The 20184-nt window shown below is 41.2% G+C and overlaps 1 protein-coding gene across 2 annotated transcripts; it reads left to right on the plus strand.

Annotated features, from left to right (window-relative positions):
• Positions 1-15713, plus strand: LOC310917675 (RING finger protein 151-like). 2 transcript variants are annotated; one of them, XM_083876155.1, is made up of 7 exons: positions 1-107; positions 4117-4230; positions 5190-5413; positions 6639-6778; positions 7772-7934; positions 9280-9400; positions 10372-15713. In XM_083876155.1, exons 3-7 carry the CDS (start codon positions 5208-5210, stop codon positions 10603-10605), a joined length of 864 nt encoding a protein of 287 aa, XP_083732281.1. In that variant the 5' UTR covers positions 1-107; positions 4117-4230; positions 5190-5207; the 3' UTR covers positions 10606-15713. The 2 variants fall into 2 exon arrangements, with proteins under 2 accessions (XP_083732281.1, XP_083732280.1); XM_083876154.1 differs by lacking the exon at positions 1-107 and adding an exon at positions 2834-3043.
• Positions 15714-20184: the final 4471 nt, after the last annotated feature.

Here is a 20184-nt window from a genome sequence, read left to right on the forward strand (position 1 = left end):
CCGTGCCACACACAGCATGGCGGAGCGGCTGCCCGCCGCTCCGCCGTCAAGCGAGAGCGGCCGTAAAGGGAGGTTTGGCTGCGCGACAGCGAGCGGCGGCGGGCGGGGTGAGTGAGCGGGGGCCGCAGCCCCGGGATGGGGCCGGGGGATGGGGCAGCGGGCCCAGGGGGGGAGATGCTGCTCGAGGGTTGTGCTCAGCAGTTGTCAGGGCTGGCGTGCGGGGAAAGGGAGCGGGGTGTGTGCAGCTGTAGGGTGTTTGTCGCTGCCCGAGGCCGCGCAGGTGCCGCTGTTTGGTGTCTGGTCGCGTCTCCAGATGTTTCCGCGCCAGCTCTGTGTTCTGTGGCCAGGATCGTTGTCCCTCCCTGCAGCACCTTTCCAGGCCGTGTCCGGAGGCCTTTCCCCCGTTACCTGTACAGAATTCCCTCTCCCACAGCTCCGAGGGGAGAGAGCTCCTCTGACCCTGGTCGTGGCTCGGCCCGGCCTCGAAGGTGATCATAGAATTAGGTTGGAAAAGACCTCTGACATCACCGAGCCCGTTCCAAGGGCTTGACCACCCTTTCTGTGAAGAAATTCTTCCCGCTGTCCAACGTGAAACGCAATCCCCGGCACAGCTTGAGGCGGCGTCCTCTCATCCTGTCACTGGTGGCCTGGGAGAAGAGACCAGTCCTCACCTGGCCACAGCCTCCTTTCAGGTTGGCCTATAAGGTCTCCTCTGAGCCTCCTTTTCTCCAGGCTAAACACCCCCAGCTCCCTCAGCTGTTCCTCACAGGATTTGTGCTCCAGACCCTTCACAAGCTCCGTTGTCCTTCTCTGGACTCCCATCTGTGCAAGGCAGGTCATGGATGGCATGTTCTGAGTAGGTTTTGTAGGACAGTGCTGTACAAAAATGTTTTTTGTCAAAATAGCTACAGTAGTTATGTAGTTCCTGGTAGAGGCCTTAAATTGTCTTGCATTTTTTATATAAGGTTTTTACAAAAAAAAAAAAAAAAATCAGTTGTTTGCATCAGCGTAAGGTGGTGTTGCTGTTGATTTATTCTTACTCTCCTCTGTTTCTTTTCTTTTACACGAATGTTCGTCAGACTCCCCAGTGCACCAGTCTGGGGAGCTGAGCTGAGCTGTGGCATCCTCAACCACGGACTGCTGCTGTCTGTCTTTCTTCTCTTTCTGCCCTGGCTGCAGTTTCTTATCCCTGGTCATGCCCTGCTTGCACAGTCCCCAGAGCTTTTGCTGAGCCACCCACAAGAAAATCTAGCGTAACAAATCAGGGCATAGTTGTCTGTATGGTGATTTGCATGAGCCACTTCAGAAAAGGGGCAAATTAAATGTTCTCACTGATTCAAAGGAGGAGGTGGAGGGAGGTGAGGAGCACATTATTTTGTGGATAGATAGGCTTAGGCTACTGTAATAAAACTGCCAAAGTTTTGGGTTTTTTTTTTCCAATTCAGTCTTAAAATAGATCAGCTACCAAGAGTGATGCATCAAGTGCCTGAGAAACCACTTGTACAGTCACCGTTGAAGGGGTGAATCTGCCTGTTTGGGCATTGATGCTGGCTTGAAGTGTCAGAGTGTCAAAAAACACACTAAAATATTCCTTCTGTGTAGCAGGATTTAAGGCACAGTGTGTGTCTGTGAAAATAAAGGCTGAAGAAATGTGGTGTCTCAGTGTCACCTCATCCCTGGGCCCTGTGTAGCAGCACTCTGTTACTCCAGTGTTTCTGAAAATGCTGCCTTAGCCATGCACACCTGTACTTCTGTCGTGGTTCACTCCAGCCTTTCAGTTGTGCTTTGTTTTGTCACATGGAAAAGAAGCATTTTTAAAAAATCGGAAGCTACCACACATAACAAAATGAAGGTCACTGTTTTCATTTCAGCATCCTGACTTTCACAGTGGAATAGCTTTGATTAGTGCCAGACATTTAGCAAGCTATGTGGTGATGTTGTTGGGAACTGCATCCCACCTGTATTCTCCCTGTTATCATATCAACACCAAATCTCTGTTTGAGGGCAGTGAAGTCCACGACTCAAGGCTGGTTTTGGATGTGCATCTGCCTGGCAAACAACATGGGGTGACAACTGTTGAAAAATTGCTTGATACCTGTGAAGTCTGGAGGAGATTTTTGCTTGTACAGGACTGCAGGGAAAAATAAAGCATGTGAAACAATAGAAAGCAGATAGCATGTCATACTTTGTGTGCTTTCTCTCCCAAAGAAATCTGTGCACAATGATACCCTGACAATTTATGCACCCTCTCCTACATGCTCTTCACACAACCTTTTTATTTTGGTCTGGGGTCTTCTAACAGCTTGTTGGATTCTCTCTCCATGTCCATGCAGGCAAGTTATTAACTGTTCTTGAGTTGCAGCTTCTGCTGATGACCCTGAGCTCCTTATCTTCTGGTTTGTGCTACTTGTGCACCTGCTCCCTGATAGAGCATGGGGAACTGAAATAAAGTCCTAGACTTAGGATAAACATTACTTAGCAACAACTAAAACATTGGTGTGTTGGCAACATTCTTCTCATTCTGAAGGCAAAACACAGCTCTGTAGCAGCTACTGGGAAAATTGCTAAGGAAATTAACTCAGTTCCAGCCAAAAGCATGTCTCAGCAAAAGTCCACAGCTTTCAGCCTAAGGCTTCCAGCAACCCAAGATACATATGCTAAGCAAGGAGATGTAAGCAAACAGCGTTCTAAGTCACACAGTATTATAATTCTAAGTGACTTATTCTGTTTAGAAGTTACTTGCTTGAGCTAAGCAACTGGCAACTCTTAACAAAGTAATGTAATTTCTAGGTGCAATTAAAAAAGGAGTGTGACATTTGGTGAATTGTAGTAGAATTGGGAAAATAAGTTTTGAGGCCAAATGGAGAAGCGAGAAGTTTCTGGGGATAAGTAGAAGCTGAAAATTATCTCATTTTTGTGGTGAAGATACTGAATGTGCTGCTAAAGTGCATGACATTCATCGGATGCTCTCCTTCTGCTTTTATCTTGACTAAAGTCCATCTCTTGAAGTTGACAAGAAAATAAAACATCTCTGGTTCTTCAGGTCAGGAGACTTCTACTGGAACATGAGTCTTGAAAATGTGCTGAAGAATCCCCCTTGACTGTATTTTTTGCCTCAGAGTTCCCATCCACTCTTCATTTGAACTCCAGTTTGGCTGGGGCCTTATACATCTATATATATTTATATACAGAGGAATATGTATATTTATTATATATATATATATATTGTTGTTGCTGTTACACTTCATTTCTCTGTTAAGCACAAATAAAGTTTTTGTTCCCCATTTGATAAAAATACTCTTTCCTGCATTCTGTTAGTCTTCAAACTTGCTAAAATATGCTGAATGTCTTGAAAACTTGATCCTCAGGGACTACCAGTGTTTGTGCAAAATGTAGCTCACAGCATCTACAATTCCAGTAGAACAGAAACTCTAGGACTGTAAAAGTACTTAGTTTTGGTCACTTATCTGTCCTTGAAAGTTTTGTAAAAGCAGAATCCTTGGGATCCACCAAATCCAATCAAAGTGTTAGGCATACATTTCATATTGTCACATCTATGTGTGCTGTTTAAGTCCTCCAGCATTACTTAAGGAGTTTAAGTAATGATATCTTTTATGATGTTTTAAGTGAGGAACCCTAGTTATGCTACATATCACAGCAATGATATTTGCCAATACAACAAACTTGACTGTGATAGTTTTGTTTTAAAAATGAACTGCCTGTCATGACTGGATAAGACCAGGTAGATAAGGAAATTCCATCTTTTTGAGGAATATAATTTTACCAGATTTCAGTTTCTGCTTTTCAATAATACTGAATTCAGTTGTCTTCAGTCTTACAAACAAAACTGGCTTCAAAATTGATCATCAGCAGCGTGTTCAGTTTTGTGATAAATATCTGCATCAGTAGTAATTGAAACAGAGACTGATGATTTTTTTCACCCTAATCTAGTCAGTTCTCCTGTGTTGGATTGTAGGTTTTCAGTGGCTTGCTTTGGAAAACTTGGGTTTAATAGGCTGTTAGGACAGCATCTATTCAGTAGCTGGCTTGTTAGACATAGGACTCAGTAACTTAGGAAACACTACTGAGCCTTACTCTTTCTAATTTTTCTCATAGGCATAATAAAGCAGTGAAGAGAAACTGAAGGAAGTATTACATGCCTTACTGATCAGAAAACTGTTTCTGAAGTATCTGGGCAAACTACATATATATGTAGTGAAATCTACAAAGGTAAGAATTTCTCTTCCTTTTCTATTTTATTTAGAAAACCTCACAGCTAATTAAAACCTCTTTCACTAGTCTCAGTGGGTTTACAAAAGTAACTTCGTATGTCAAGGAGCAATGTGGAGCCTAAAACTTATTCTTTTAAGGGATTTCTGTGGAGTCTTACTAATTGCACAAGGTTTTTCATGATAGGATTTAGATGAAGGCAGATTGCCCATTAGTTCTTCTTCCCAAAGCTTTCAAATCCATTCAGAAGCTTCTCAGTTTTATAAAATAGATCATGCAGGAAAAGAAAAGCTCTTCATGATTTCAGGGTTAGCTGCAGTTTTGGCTTCTTTTACTTCCTGAATATTAAGTATGTCTTTAGGCATGTTAAGATGTCATGCTGTTCCCTCTGAAATGGAGATCTACAGTGAGTAGAGAATCTTTTTTTTCAGTATGAAAGCAACGTCTTAAGTGATGTGCAGTTCATAAATCCAGGATCTTCTCGCTGAAAGTGCCACACCTATTGTCAATAAGAACACTATTTTGTAAGTTTGCTGGGCATTACATAAAAGGTATTAAAATGAAAAGCAAACATTTCCATTTGAACTTCTGTGATGTTTCGGCTTCAGGTAGAATTCATGTAAATAGAAACTGTACATTTCACAGTGGCTGCTACAGTTAAGTTCATTAACAGCATTCAGGAGAAGCACAGCTCAACTGTGCCAAAGTCTTTGCTTTCAGAGTTCAGAATACCTTGATGGAAAATTGCAATTCTGACATCCAGCAGTACAATTCTCAAATTCCCACTTAAATCTGAAAGTCTCCAAAGTGTGTGTGTGTGTTTGCATTCACATGTTCACGTCTTTATTCACATTAAGGTCTCCATGTTTTGAGAATTTTTCAGGCCTCTTTGTGGATCTGTCCATACAGATGCAGCACAAAGATTGTTTTATTTCTGTGTGTTTGGGGTTTTTGAATAGGTTGAAGGTGTGGAGAGCATGGGTTATGATATTGAGCGCTTCGTGGGCTATGTTAATGAGGGGCTGTTGTGCTCCATCTGCCGAGACGTGTTGGAAGATCCTCTGCAGGCTCCTTGTGAACACGCCTTCTGCACTGCCTGTATCCATGGGTGGCTTGTTCATCACAGTAACTGCCCTGAAGACAGACAAGTGATTGATGTGTCTTTGCTACGACCCCTCTACAGGTACCAAATAATCTTGCTGTGTGTTGAAATTACACGAGTTTAGGATTTCTCAGTTTTGCTTGCACAGCTTCATCTGCTGTCGATATTGTCACTCAGGCTGTCTTTATCCAGTATGCCCATGGCAGACATCAACTACTTGCATGAAAGCATTAGCATTTTCTGTTTATTATGACCAACTTTTAGGGTGTTGGGATTTCAAAACTGAAAGAACACTTAGTTTGTCCACCACTTTTTTGTATCTTGAATGCTGATTCTAGATACCTGTCTGGATATTATTCTGAATGTCCCTTACAGCATCAAAACTTTTCCAAACTTTATTTTAGAGAAAACAAGCAAAGCAACTCTTGATGACAGTCACTACACACTCTGTATCTCTTTTCTTTTCAATCTTAGCTAGATGCTGTAGTGAGGTTTGTAAATAACAATTCCTGGAGATACGAACCAAATTTCTGACCTTCAAATTCTTTTTAAAGAGTATCTTTAGACATAGGAATATCTGTTGTGAACCACCTTGTCATGTAAAGCAGGCTGTTTTCACAAGTGCCTTCTATAACTGGTCAGGCAGTTGGACCATATGATTGTTGTTGGTCCTTTCCAAACAAACAGTTATATTTTAAACTGTTAATTCCTGCTATTGTCAGCACAAAAGTTTCAACAGTAGATGCTGCTTGTTGTTGAACACCTGTGTTATGTAATCTTGCTCATACTGACAGTTACGTATTTAAAGTCTCCAGCTACAGTAAATTTAACTTCGTTAGTACTCACAATGTAATTTTTCATTCATGAGATTTTACTATCTGGAAGTTAACTATAGTGTAGACAGAGCACTAGAGTTTAATTTTTAGATTGTTTTGTCTGTACTCACTGTAGTCCTTTAGTCTGGCATGTTTAGAAACATAGAACTTAAATGGCAAATGAGTAGCCCTGATGTTTGTTACTGATAATATCTGCTGAGCCAATGAAAGGTCACAATTAAAAATTATTCAAAAATAAAGATTTCATTTGCACATTTAATTTGGAGCTGAATTTTCCATTAACATTGTTTATTTCAAGCTGGTTTTTACTGATACAGTCACTTGAATTCTTAAAACAAGAAATAAAGCTAGTTATTCGCAATTTTTCCCAATGGAGATTAGAATCTTGCTTTCTTTTCCCAAAAGTTGAAAATACAAATTTTCCAATAATGTTCCCAGATTTAAAAACAAATTCTTTTCTTTGCATGTAGATACATGAAAAATGATTTAAACCGTCTTCAGCTACATTGCAGAAACAGAGAGTATGGCTGTGAAATGGTTTGTTCTCTGGAGTCTATAGACAGGCATGAAAGGGAGTGTGAGTACAGTCAGATACCTTGCTCCAATGCTGGTGAGTAACATTCAAAGAAGTTCAATCTTTTATATTTAGGAAACACGTCTGTCATTGTCCTGTCAATAAAACTGCAATAAAGGCCATTGCTTCCTAACAGAAATTCAGAGCTTTGGCATGATCTACTCTTTACAGCATTGTTTTTGAATAAAATATAGTAGCAGTTTATGGCAGTCATGATGATTAGCAACTGTTTCTTATCCAAAAACTAACCAAAATGAATGTGATGAACTTCAAATGTATGAAAATGTAGTAGTGCTTTAGTTTTGTGTTCTGTCAAGTTATGAGTTTGTTTCCCAATTCTGACTGCATGTTCTGATGTTTAAATGAATGCAGTAGCCCCTGCAGAAGACTTAGGGGTCATAATTTATTTATAAGACACCTGGTTGCCTGGTGCATGTGCAGCTGTAAACTCTGTGACATGGTTTTAACAAGAAGGTATCTTGGAAATAAGCTGAATTCTGGTTAGAATTGTTCATGTTGAGGTTCTTATTTGAAACAAGGCTATACCTCCTGAGAAAAAAACATGCCTCTAAAAAGGACATACTGTTAAAATTTCCCAGTTGATTTCATTTGAAATGTTGTATGTTCCTAGATAAAATTAATTTCTAATTAATGATGCTAAGGGCATAGTTGAGTCTGCCATTGTAATTAATTATGAGATGATTGAGGTACTACAATTACTCTGCTGGAAGTTATAATTTCTCTCAGAAGTAAGTGACTTCTGCAGATGCTTGATTCACCTGTTCTGCTTCCTACAGACACAGGTAGAAGAGTTTACAGAAAATACCTCCTTCCAACCTTTCAGTATTTTCAGTTAATGGATAAATATCTAATAAGACCTTTTAACAGCCTTGTATTAGTAGCTACTGTCATACTTCATATCCTAAACAAACCACTTTTCTCAGCTTCCTTTCTTGAGTGTTTTTGTTTGGGATGGCTGCAAACGCTTTTGTTGCCAATGGCTGTGTTGCCCTGCCCTGCCTTGCTCAGGTTGCAGCGTGCAGGTCGAGCGGCGGAACCTGGACGGGCACCTGGCGGTGTGCGAGTACCGGAGCCGGGAGTGCCCCAACGGCTGCGGATACACCATCCTCAGCGCCGAGGACACGCAGCACAACTGTGTGGCAGAGCTGAGAACAGAGCTGGAGCTGCTTCGGTACAAACCTTCTCTTTCTCTCCTGTCTGTCTTGGGCTGGGCTTAAGGTCACTGCATGAAGCACTTTGAAATGCTAGCACTGGATTCTGGTATGTCTTAAATGGTCTATTGATTACTTGATGCTAACGGGACAGAATTTTATTACATATCACCACAGACTTTAAATTCTTCCTGCTTTGATTCTTTTGTTGTTGGGGTTTTTTTCCCAAGTTACTATAAATCTTAAAAATACCATTGCTTACAGTTGAACATAACTGTGAGCTTACTATTTAAAATTACAAAAAGCCTAAGAAGACTGAAGTTGGCAATTTAATTTTTCCACTGGCCTGTTATAGACACAAAGTCACATTATTCAATACTTGAATTTAGTTTATGATTTTACAGATCAAGAAGATAAAAATCTGTAATTATTTTGGCAGGTACAGTAGATTCAACCACTAAAAGTCTAATTCTGATTTTTTTTAAGTCCCGGTAGATTAACAGGCAGTGAATATGACTCTTCTTACCAGCATCCTTGTTTTCCTCTTACATGTTTCTGTAGCTTTCCCTTTTCATTATATTCCACTTGGACTTTTTTTTCCCTCCCTCACCCTCCTTCCCATTTCTATGTTTCAGCTCCTAAGTTTTGTGCTTTTGAACACTACTGCGAAGTCAGGCTCAAATATGGTTTAAATGTGTTGAGACACAAGGGATTCTGCTACCTGGTTTCTGAACTCAGAAGGTTAATGTAGTGCCATCTGGTTTTGGCTATGGAGCTGTGTGAGTGACTAGGCTTTAACAGTTTACTGCATACTGTCAGTAGTGTCCACCATAAAAGTGAACAAGATTACATAGAACCATGGAATCATTGAAATTGGAAAAGAGCTTTAAGATCATTGAGTCCAGCAGTTAATCCAGCACTGCCAGGCCCAGCACTAAACTGTGTCTGTAAGTGCCTACCGTGTCCACACACTCAGGCTGTCTCACTTCTTTACATGTTTAGCAGTTCTATAGGATTCAGACTTTTTATCTTGGCTGCCTCTATTTCATAACACTTAGCAAGCACATACTGTAGGCAAACAGCAAAAAATCACTCAAAGTCATAAATACACCTTGAGCTCATGGAATTACTTGAGGAATATGATATGATTGTCCTTCTATAAGCTCCTCATGGGTGCTTTAGTGCCCCTGGGCACAATGCACTTGTTTATGCCAGATTTTTTTAAAATTAATAAATCATGCCTCTACAAGGGCATCCTGTACGGGAATCAGTTCAGTCTGTTTGGCTGCAAGAAGGCTTTCTGGATTTTGAAGATCATTCTTTTCTCTGCTTACAAGACTTAACAAGGAGAAATAAACTTTTTAGGTCAGAAATGATCTGCAGAGTGGAGGAGGCAAAACATGAGATGGAGTCAAGGTTAGATTCACAGAGAAGGCATATGGTCCAAAAAGAGAGTATTCTGCAAAATGAAATTGAAGAACTGAAGGTAAATACAATCCTTTTTTTTTTTTTTCCTCTCTTAACAGTCTAGCTCTTTGCTTTTCCCAGTAGCAGTTTCTTATTTTGTAAATAAAGTCTCACACAGAGGAAAATGTCATTAAGTATGGGAAGCAAAACCATCAAAGCTTTACCAGGTTAGCTCTGTGGAGAAGCAGGCTGGATGCTGTATTCCTGTGGTTTATCTGCTTCAGGATCACTGGAGCTCACCTGGGTACTCCATCTGTGTTCTGTGTGTGCATAACATTGTCAGCAGATCAATCTTAAACTGATTTCAGTGTCTAAAAGTAGAGTATATATCACAAACTGGATGTAATTAGACATCCAGCTCCATTTATAATTGCTATTCAAAGTGGCTTATTCCAGAGCTGATACAGAGCCCTGCTGCCAACAGTGATATTTGCACTGTGGTCAGAAGGTTGGAAAGGTTCACAGTAAACTTCATCAAGTAACAAGCAAGTGTGTCTTATCTTTTTATTCATCCTGTTTTGATTATATCACAGAACAATGATTTTTAAAGCAATAATTTTTAAAAGCTTTATAAAGTTTTTTAAAACTTCATAGTTTACATTTCTATTTTTACTGGATTTGATGTTAAATCCCTGAAGAATGTATCTTGAACAAAACCACAACCATATTTTTTTTGGGTTCTTGAAATAGAAAATAAAAGCAGCACGTGGGTAAATTGGCTGTTTCGTATTATACTTTGCAAGAAACAAAATATGAAAACAAATTATTTTTGAAAAACATATTGGAATCTTTAGAACAAGACCATCCCAGAAGGTGGATGCTGGATTGTGTCTCAAATTTATTACATTTGTTGCACTATAAAAAAACTATTTTGGTGGGTTTTTTTATTCCTAAGACTCCATTGCCCTACGTGCATGGCCAGCTCGACTTCCTTGCACCATCATTAGAGGAGGGTTTGTTCCTTGCAGTAAATTTGTATTTGCATTTCAGAGTCAGATGTCACGAATGATGTCAGACGTGCGGTCTCTGATGGCTGCGGAGAGACAGCACCGTCAAGAGCTGGAGCAGGCAGAGCTGGAAAAACGGGAGTTAATGGAGCTGCTGAAGGGGCTGCAGAAGGACTGTAGATTAACTACTACAGAGGGAAGCAGGAAGTCAAATTTCCGCCCTTTGACACGACTAGAGAGTGTAAAAAGAAAACCTAGGGAAGTTACAGTTATCTAAAGAGTACTAAGCTCAAAAAGCGTTTTCTTCAAATACCGGTTTCTGGCAATCTACTTTCTTTGAATGACTGGTAAACTTTATATAATTTCTGATTTACTTGTTTTCTTTTAAAGTCTTAATTACAAATATGTCCTCTGGGGCCATAAAAACAAACAGAAGATTCTTTTTCTTAGGGAATACAAGTCATTAAAAATAGTAATTGGAAGACATATTTTTAGCTAATGTTTTTATAAAAAGAGGAAGGAGACTTGATTTATTCTCTCTTTACTGCATCACCTACAGGAATTTTTCAAGACCGAAAGCTACAGCTTTTTAAAGTAAAAAAATCAGACTATTATGGACCAGGAAGAAAAAAACATTTAAGTATCTCTGTTTCAAACAAAAAAGCAAATGTGACCATTTGAGATGTACTTAATTTGGGGAAAAGTGAACAGTAGAATTAGTAAGTCAGTAATAGAAATTAATAAGATTTTGTTGTTTTGTAGTCTGTAGAAGGTCTCATTTCAAAGGTGGAAAGCAAGCACTTTAAATTATAATTCTTCTGCTGTGTAACAGCTTCAGGTGAGGTTGACTGTTGCTTAAGAGCTTCTTCTCATTTCCCAGGATGATACACACTTAAAAGATTAATACTAAAGCCTGAGGTAGTAGAATAATCTACTATGTGTGAATAACTTTGAGTTTGTGGGAATGGATCTACTTCTTATTTAAAAATTTGAAGCTTTTATATGTGAAAGTATCAGATGTTTCTACAGGATCTTTTAAGCATAAGACCAGTCCATTTGGTACTCAATGTCTTTAAAGTATATATAAATACGTAGAGTATCTTCATTTTCTTGTGGCAGGTTTAAGGCTACTTGATATGCACAAGAGATGAATATTTGCACAGTCACTTGGGCTTCAGACATGTGTGCTAGTGCTCAAGAAGGCTGCAGGGAGTGCCAGAGCCTGGCACTGGCATCAGAGGGTAACAGAACACCTGTGTGAGTAGGTCAATGATCTGCTCTGCTTGGCAGTACAGCTCAGAGGGGAGGTGGGAGGGTTAAAGGGCGTTAGAGCATTCAAGGAAGAGATTGACAGGTAGAGCCATTCTCTGCCTCCCCTCGGGCAAAAATGCCTGTCAAATGCACCTCAGAAAGTGGAGGATCACTAGAGATGAACCTAGGGTGGCAGGTTGGTGATGCAGGCAAAATCATTGACCTGGCTAAAGCGCATCTACACTGACACACAGTGTGGGCAGCAGCAGGAGGAGCTGGAAGCCATTGTTCAGCACCAAATGTTTTGATGTTGTCACCATCACAGAAATATAGTGGTATGACTCTCATCATGGCAGTGCTGCAGTGGCTGGGTACAAGAAGCTCTTTAGAAGAGACAGGCGAAGCAGGAGAGGTGGCTGGATAGCACTGGACAATAGGGAGTGTTTTGATTGTGTTGAAGTTGATGCTGAAGATTACAAGGTTACTTCTGGGTAAGGATCACAGGGAAGGTCTGCATGGCCAGGCTCAGAGAGTGGTGGTGAATGGTGCTGCATCCAGCTGGCAGCCAGTCACCAGTGGTGTCCCTCAGGGGTCTGTTCTGGGGCCAGTTCTGGCCAATATTTTTATTGACAACATGGATGAGGGTATTGAGTCTTCCATTAGTAAATTGCAGATGACACTGAGCTGGGAGCGTGTGTCGATCTATTGAAAGGGAAGAGGGCTCTGCAAAGTGACCTGGAACAGTTGGATGGATGGGCAGAGTCCAGTAAAATGAAGTTTACTAAGTCCAAGTGTCGAGTCCTGCACTTTGGCCACAATAACCCCCTGCAGTGTTATAGGCTGGGGATGGTGTGGCTGGACAGTGCCCAGGAGGAAAGGGACCTGGGGGTTCTGGTGACAGCAGCTGAACATGAGCCAGCAGTGTGCCCTGGTGGCCAAGAGGGCCAATGACATCCTGGCCTGGATCAGGAATGGTGTGACCAGCAGGAGCAGGGAGGTCATTCCTCCCCTGTACTCAGCACTGGTGAGGCCACACCTCGAGTGCTGTGTCCAGTTCTGGGCCCTCAGTTTAGGAAGGACATTGAGATGCTTGAGCACATCCAGAGGAGGCAACGGGGCTGGTGAGGGGCTTGGAGCACAAACCCTGTGAGGAACGACTGAGGGAGCTGGGGTTGTTTAGCCTGGAGAAAAGGAGACTCAGAGGTGACCTTATCACTCTCTACATCCTCCTAAAAGGTGGTTGTAGTCAGGTGGGGGTTGGTCTCTTTCTCAGGCAGCAATTGACAGAAAAAGAGGACACAGTCTTAAGCTGCATCAAGTTAAATATAGGTTGGATATTTTTTACAGAAGGGGTGATACAGTGCTGGAATGGTTTGCCTGGAGAGGTGGTTGGAGTCACCATCCCTGGATGTGTTTAAGGAAAGACTGGATGTGGCGCTTGGTGCCATGGTTTAGTTGAGATGTTAGGGCTGGGTTGGACTCAATGATCTTGAAGGTCTCTTCCAACCCAGAGATTCAGTGTGAAGTTCTGTCTGAAAAAGCATTTGTTAAATATTCAGGAACAGACTGTGTAGACAGACAAGTTGTCAGGGAGAAAGACCAGCATGGTTAAACAGAGAACTTAAGCTGGAACTTAAGTAGGGGGGAAAAAGAGAATACATCATCTCTGGAAGGAGATCAGGTAACTTGGGAGAATTATAAGGATGTCACAAGGTCATGTAGGAAGAAGGTTAAAAGGGACAAAACCCAACCAGAACTTGCTTTGGCCACTACAGTTAAAGACAACAAAAGAAGTTTCTATAAATACATTGACAGCAAAAGGAGGGTTAAGGAGTGTCTCCCCATTAGTTGAATCCAGAGGTTGCCTAGTGACAGAGTCAAGGAAAAGGCAGAGGTACTTAATGCCTTCTTTGCCTTGGTCTTCAATATCAGGATCAGTTGTCCTCAGGATATCCAGCTCCCTGAGATGGAAGTTGTTGATGGGCACATGAATGAAGCCCCCATAGTCCAGGACAAGATGGTTAATGACTTGCTATGCCAGTTAGACACTCACAGATCTATGGGCCTTGATGGGATCCACCCCAGAGTAATGAGGGAACTGGCAAGTATTTGTCAAAACACTTTCAATCATCTGTCAGCAGTTCTGCTTAACTGGAGAAGTTCCAGCTGCCTGGAGATCAGCAGATGTAACACTCACCTACAAGAACGGTTGGAAGGATGATCTGGGGCACTATAGGCCAGTCAGCCTGACCTCAGCTCTGGGCAAGGTTCTGGAAGAGATCATGCCAAGTCCCATTACATGACACATATGGGACAACCAAGGGAACAAGCCCAGACAACACAGATTTAGGAAAGGCAGATCCTGCTTGACTGATCTGATCTCCTATGACTAAGTGGCCTCCTGAGAAGATGAAGGAAAGGCTGTGAATGTTGTTTATCTAGACTTCAGTAAAGCATTTCACACCATCTTCCAACAGCATCCTCCTAAAAAAACTGGTTACTTGGGACTTGGATGGGTGAACTCTCCAATGGATAAAAAGTTGGCTGGTTGTCAGGCCAGAGAGTGGTGGGGAATGGACCTAAGTCCAGTTGGCAGCTGGTAACTAGTGGTGTTCCCCAGGGCTCAGTATTTGGGCCAGTCCTGTTTAACACCATTATTAATGGTCTAGACGTGGGGATTGAGTGCATCCTGAGTAAATTTGCAGACAGCACCAAGTTGGATGAGAGTGTTGATCTGCTCAGGGGTAGGAAGGCTGTGCAGACAGACCTGGACAGACTTGACCAGTGTGCCAAGGACAACTGTACAAAGTTCAGTAAGTCAAAGTGCTGGGTCCTGCACTTGGGTTGCTGCAACCCCATGCAGTGCTGAGGGCAGAGTGGCTCAGGAGCTCTTCATCAGAAAGGAACTTGGTTGTGCTGGTTGACAACCAGCTTAATATGACCCAACATGTGCCCAGGTAGCCAAGAAGACCAGTGGCATCATGGCCTGTATCAGAAATAGTGTGGCAGGGATTGTCCCTCTGTGCCCAAATGGCACTGGTGAGGCCACACCTCAAGTGCTGTGTCCAGTTTTGGCCCTTCACTTTAAAGAGGAAATTGAAATGCTGAAGCGTGTCCAGCAAAGGGCAACAAAGTTCATGAAAGGTCTAGAAAACTTTTCTTGTGAGGAGCAGCTTGAGGAGGTGGGTTTTTTTAGTCTGGAGAAGAGGAGGGTCAGGGAAGACCTCTTCCCTTTCTACAACTCCCTGAAAGGAGGGTGTAGCCAGGTGGGGACTGGTCTCCACTTCTTTGTGTACAGTGAGAGGACAAGAGGATATGGCCTTGAGCTCAGACAGGGGAGTTTCAAAAAAAAGTTTTCACTGTTAGGGTGGTCAGGCGTTGGAATACAGTCACAATCCCTGGAGGTGTTGAAGAGTTGTCAGGATCTGGGTTAGTGGTTTAGAGGTTGCAGGATTAATTCTGGGTTGACAGTTGAATTTGGTCTCTTCCACCGTTGGTGATTCAAAGTCTGCAATAGGACTTTTTAACAGACCCACAAATCAAGGAGGCATGTATCTATCTGTAAGTATTGCATGAGAAATCTGTTCAAAGACTTTCTCCAAACTTTTTATACAGCCTGTTCCTGTTGTTTTTAGTGATATAACTAAGCCCTATTCTCAGCTCATCAGTGGACTAACTATAGAGAAATCTGGCCTTCTGTTTACTGATTGTGTTAAATCAGTTTTGAAGGCTCAGGAAAATGTATGCAGGTTCAACAATCCAAATATGTTTATATTATAGTTTGAAAAGCAGCTCCATTATTGTGCATGCCTTGCTGTCACTCAGATTAATGCTTTTATAGCTAATAGCATAACCAAAGAGAGAGGCAGAAGTCTTCTTTAGCACATAGTCTACATCATGAAGATTTGTGGTCAGAACTGCCTGAATTTCGGGCATTAATAAATCCTTCTAACTTGCTGTTTCTTTCTGCTCGGTACCACAGAGGCAGATGTGCACATATTCAGGTCTTGCATATTGAAAAACTGGTCTTGTGTATTTAAAAACTGACATAAATAGCTCTTCTAAAAGCAGGTTTTTTTCAGGGAAAAAAAAAAAAAAACACATTCAAAGTAATTGAGATTACTTGGGACACTACCAATCTCACCAATTCATGCCATAGCACATCTCTCAAGCAGCCATATTTAATAATCTGAAACACTAAACCAGTAGCTATAATTTGGGAAGACCTTCATTCACACTAAGTATTCAGTGGTCAGTTCACTTACATCAGTGTGTGTATTAAAGCAATAGGTAGAAACTAAGAATGCTGTTACTCTCATGTTCTAAACAAGCAAGCTGTGGGTGTCTGTGCTCTGCATGACATTATTGCAGCATTCACACTAATTTTCAAGCTTTTTGGCAACACCAGATTTCATGCTATTAGATGCAGTTAGTGCTTTTCTGTGTGCTGTAACTGTGTGGTTGTGATGTGACTTTATCTACTTTGCCTAATGTAAAGAAGAAAATTACTTCAAAATCCTTTAGAACGCAATGAGCTGGATCATCTTTCCTGAGTCAGAGGGCAGTAACCCAATCTTTTCTGTCCTGACCACAGAAGAAAGCAAGTTATTAGCTCTGTGAATTCCCCATAATGGGATCTCTGCATTTGTTTGCTTTAGAAACTTCACCCACACATTTATGACTAAATTCCTCCTAGTATGGGAAATGGGATTTATTTAATGTTTACTTAGCCTCTGGTCTGCTGTCTTTTCCTTAAATGATGGACATGAAACTGCATGAGAAGACATGTCCTAGGTGGTAAGGAAGAACTTTCTGCTGTGCAATCAAGCTCTGATAGTCCAAACTTCCAGCGTGGAAATGTGCTGCTGGGAAGGGCTGTCAGTTCGGGTTTCCTTTAGCGGCAGAGAAAGACTTTCAGAGACATTTTAAACAGGCACACAGTAGCTAATGGCATCAGGTCCCTCTGGTGACTTTAAGCTTTATGCCATTCCTCTGGGTTGGTAATGGTTCTGCACTTCAGATTTTCCTCTGCTAATCAACCCCTCAGAGGGTGGCATTGCTGAAGTATCGTATCATTTGATCTGTCTTACAATTGACTAGACTGACATTAAATAGCCTGTTACGGTAGTATTTCATCTACTTCTTGCTTTACCAGTCTCATTTATTATGCAGGTCTTAATAGCAGTTGGCAGCAGCAAGGGATTTTTTTTTTTAATTTCTTTCGAATAGTCTCTTAATCCTGTTCACAAAAACTAAGACTCCAAATACTGTACTCCAAATACTGTACTGGACTTGACGTAAGTTAAAGACATTCACTTGGAAATGCTACTTCCTTCTAGTCATGATCATACTTTAGCATTATATGAGACACTGCTAAAAGTGCATTACAGGAGCATTCCAGCACAGAATTACTGGTATTACTATTCTCATACTAAATCACACTTTAATCAGTTCCATTTCCTCACAAGTGGAACTGCTGCTCCAAGTGGACCAGTAACTGTGCAAATTGTATTTTGAGTTGCTGCTTCTGGCTCTTTGCAGCTGGAAGAGGGAAAGCAAAGAGAGAGAACAAGTGTGGTGTGACTGTTCCCTCAGCCCAAAAGCAGAGATGTGGCTGCACCAGCTTGTGCCACCAACCAGCTTACCAGTGTGAGCTGCCAGCATGTGGCAGGGAGTTATCATGGCATTAGAATTAAAAGGAGATTAATTCTTTATCCACAGTTAGGTGGGTACACAATGTCACAGTACCAAGCCTGGGAGACTCAGAAACAAAACTCAGAGAGAGCAAGTGGTTAAGTAAGGTATGTGGGAACTTGCATATACAAGAGTTTCTTGTCAGCACAGAAGGGAAGGGAATTGCAGTCAAGCAAAATACCTGCTACAGTGATATATTTTGACTGAACAAAGTGGTTTTATCCAAACTGTTCTACGGTGTTTGTATGAAGTAATGTATTAATAGACCTCAGTTGCAAACAGTTCCTACAATTTATAGAAATTGGTTGCCTTGCAAATGCAGTTTTCCGTGTGCTGTCCTCTTGGATGTTTCTGGCATGGTGCTTCTCTACAGCCACTTTCCTTAGAAGTGCTGGGTAGTATTGACAAGGAGCAGTACTAGCCTTGCTCTTCTCCCGTACTGTTGTCAGATGGAGTACGGTAGGTCAGGGAGATTTTACCACGTAGAAGATGCCTTTATAAAGACCTACAATTCTATGCAACTTTCTATTAACTGAGTAAACACTGAACTGTCTTCCAGCATTATGGGTCGCTGCCAGTCTATTTACATTTTCTACCTTTATATGCACAAGGATAAACCAGTGCTTAACAGATCTTAATCTCTAATGTGTATAAGAAATGGTAACACTTTGTATCACTTTGAAGTACACTTTGTATAAAAGTTGAACTAATAAAGGGTCTACACCATAAATAACACACGTTGGTTCTCTTCATTCTGTACAGAAGTTTGAGTACTCTCTTTATCAGACAGCATAGCAACATTTAGGTGCACTGGCCTGCAGAGCACAGAGGCACAAATACACTGCAATTACAGGCGTGGTGCCCTGCAGTAGGTAACTGCACTTTCCCTCCTGGAGGGAGCAATAAACAAAGCAGGTGTTCAGTCAAACTACCCCCCTTCTCCAGGATTTCCCTCCCACTTCACAGAGTGGTGTTTCTGAATGGGATGAGCAGCTGCTTGGAAGGCAAAGCATTGGCAAAAATTGAGAATTCCTGGAGTACAACAGCACTCCAGTCCTGCAGAGAGAGCAGGATAATGAAGGGGCAAGAAGTGAAAACTTCATTTTCTGTCCATCAACTGCAGGGATCTCAGCCCCAATGCAAATTTTTTTATGGCCACTACAAAAACCCAGGTGGGAACCTCTAAAAAGAGCAAAGCAACAGAGCTGTTGTCTTTGCTTAAAAATGAGCAATCTGGACATGGGGCACTAAAGCAGAAATCTGCTGCATGCAGTCCTCTGCCTTCACTAAACACATTCTCTTACCTGATGATGGAATTACTCAGCAGAAAAAAAAAAAGCTGAAAGCCAACACAGCACAACCAGAGAGCAGCCCAGGATCTAGGCTGATAACCTGTTTATCCCCTACACCTCTCCATGTGCACCTGACCCTCAGCCACATTACAGACTGCACAGCAGCTAAAGATTATGGAAGTAAAAACAAATGCACACAACTTGTTTCACTGTTATGCCACACACAAACTGTGCTTTTGTCTGTCCCTGCTGGGAGACAAGGAGATCACTTCTGCCTCACTCACCTCCTCCCACTGTTCTGCTCCTCAAGTAAGCATAGGAGTCTATAAAGCTAGCCATTTCCTGGTCTTCCAGTCAGGAAACAAAACTTGAAAATGTCTTTTTTTAGCCAGAGTATCAAAAGTAAAATTGAACACTTTCAAGTGTTATTTACTCATGGCAGCAAACCAAGTAACACCTGAGTTTTAAACAGCATTATTTCATGCTGAATTTATCCATGAAAGGAACCGCATTGCATTGAAGGGTCACAGAACTAAATTCATTAATTAAAAAACAAACGAAAACAAAAACCATGATATACACACATTTCTTTTTTCGAGTTTAACTAAATTTACAGAGCTTTCATACGCCAACGTAACCAACCCTTTAACTCCTCCTAGTTGGAAAATTACTAATGTGACATGCTGTGTATTTTAAACTTTGAAGAACCAGTACTGAATATTTACATATTTATTCCATGCTTGACACTTTACTTTTCATTTCAAATTCCCTGACAGAAACCAAATGATTTATATCCCTGCTAGTTTCAAAAATAGTAAAATTTCTAAAAAAATAAAACCACCTTAAACACATGCTATAAAGGAGTGAGTCAGCTTTAAAAATATTTATGCAGTGCTCCTTAAAAAAATAGCATTAATAACAGTAATGCCTGTGAAAGCTCCACCCATTTTAGTCATTATAATTATTAGTAAAATTACATCTCCCTGTTATTCTATCATTCAGAAAATTGTTTGGCTTCCAATCCAAATCTGTCCATGTTATTTCAAATAAGGCAAAACCTTTTATGACCTGATATTGTTCCCTGTAGGTGAACCCAGTCAATTCATGGGCGCTTCCCACTTTCATAGTTCTTCAATCACCTCCTAGCAGTGGGACAGTCACAGAAAAAATACAGCTAATAGGGGCCTTCTGTATATCAAATTAAAAACCTACTTAATTTAGTCAGGCAGTATAAAAGGTAAAATAATTTCAATTTAACATATTATCATACTTTAGAAACAGTTAAAATAGGGTGTTCATGAGTCTAGGCAGACAAGCTGTCCAAAGTAAGCCAAAAATCACATAAAACAAGAACTGGGCTGTATTTAAGTAGAATAAGACCCCTCTATAGCACTTCTGTAATGTCAACAGACCAAGCATAAGTGAAAATCAAAGTCTGACAGTGGAGCTCATTTGCAAAGATTGCATCTGGCCTTTAGGCTGCCACACCCCACCCTGTCCAAAACTGCAATGGCTACTGAAAATCTGTTAATTCTGTGAAACCCATGGAGCCCAAAGGAATGCAAACACATAAAACCTTACTTCACTGAATTCAATATGAAAATAAATTCAAAATTCAA

The sequence above is a fragment of the Zosterops lateralis genome (assembly GCF_965231275.1).
Source record: "Zosterops lateralis genome assembly, chromosome: 1".
Taxonomy (NCBI): Eukaryota; Metazoa; Chordata; class Aves; order Passeriformes; family Zosteropidae; genus Zosterops; species Zosterops lateralis.

Coding starts and splice junctions, on each gene's coding strand:
- LOC310917675 (XM_083876155.1), top strand. CDS start 5,208: ATGGGTTATGATATTGAGCGCTTCGTGGGCTATGTTAATGAGGGGCTG. Junction 5,414..6,638: donor TTGCTACGACCCCTCTACAG/GTACCAAATAAT, acceptor CTTTGCATGTAG/ATACATGAAAAATGATTTAA. Junction 6,779..7,771: donor GATACCTTGCTCCAATGCTG/GTGAGTAACATT, acceptor TGCCTTGCTCAG/GTTGCAGCGTGCAGGTCGAG.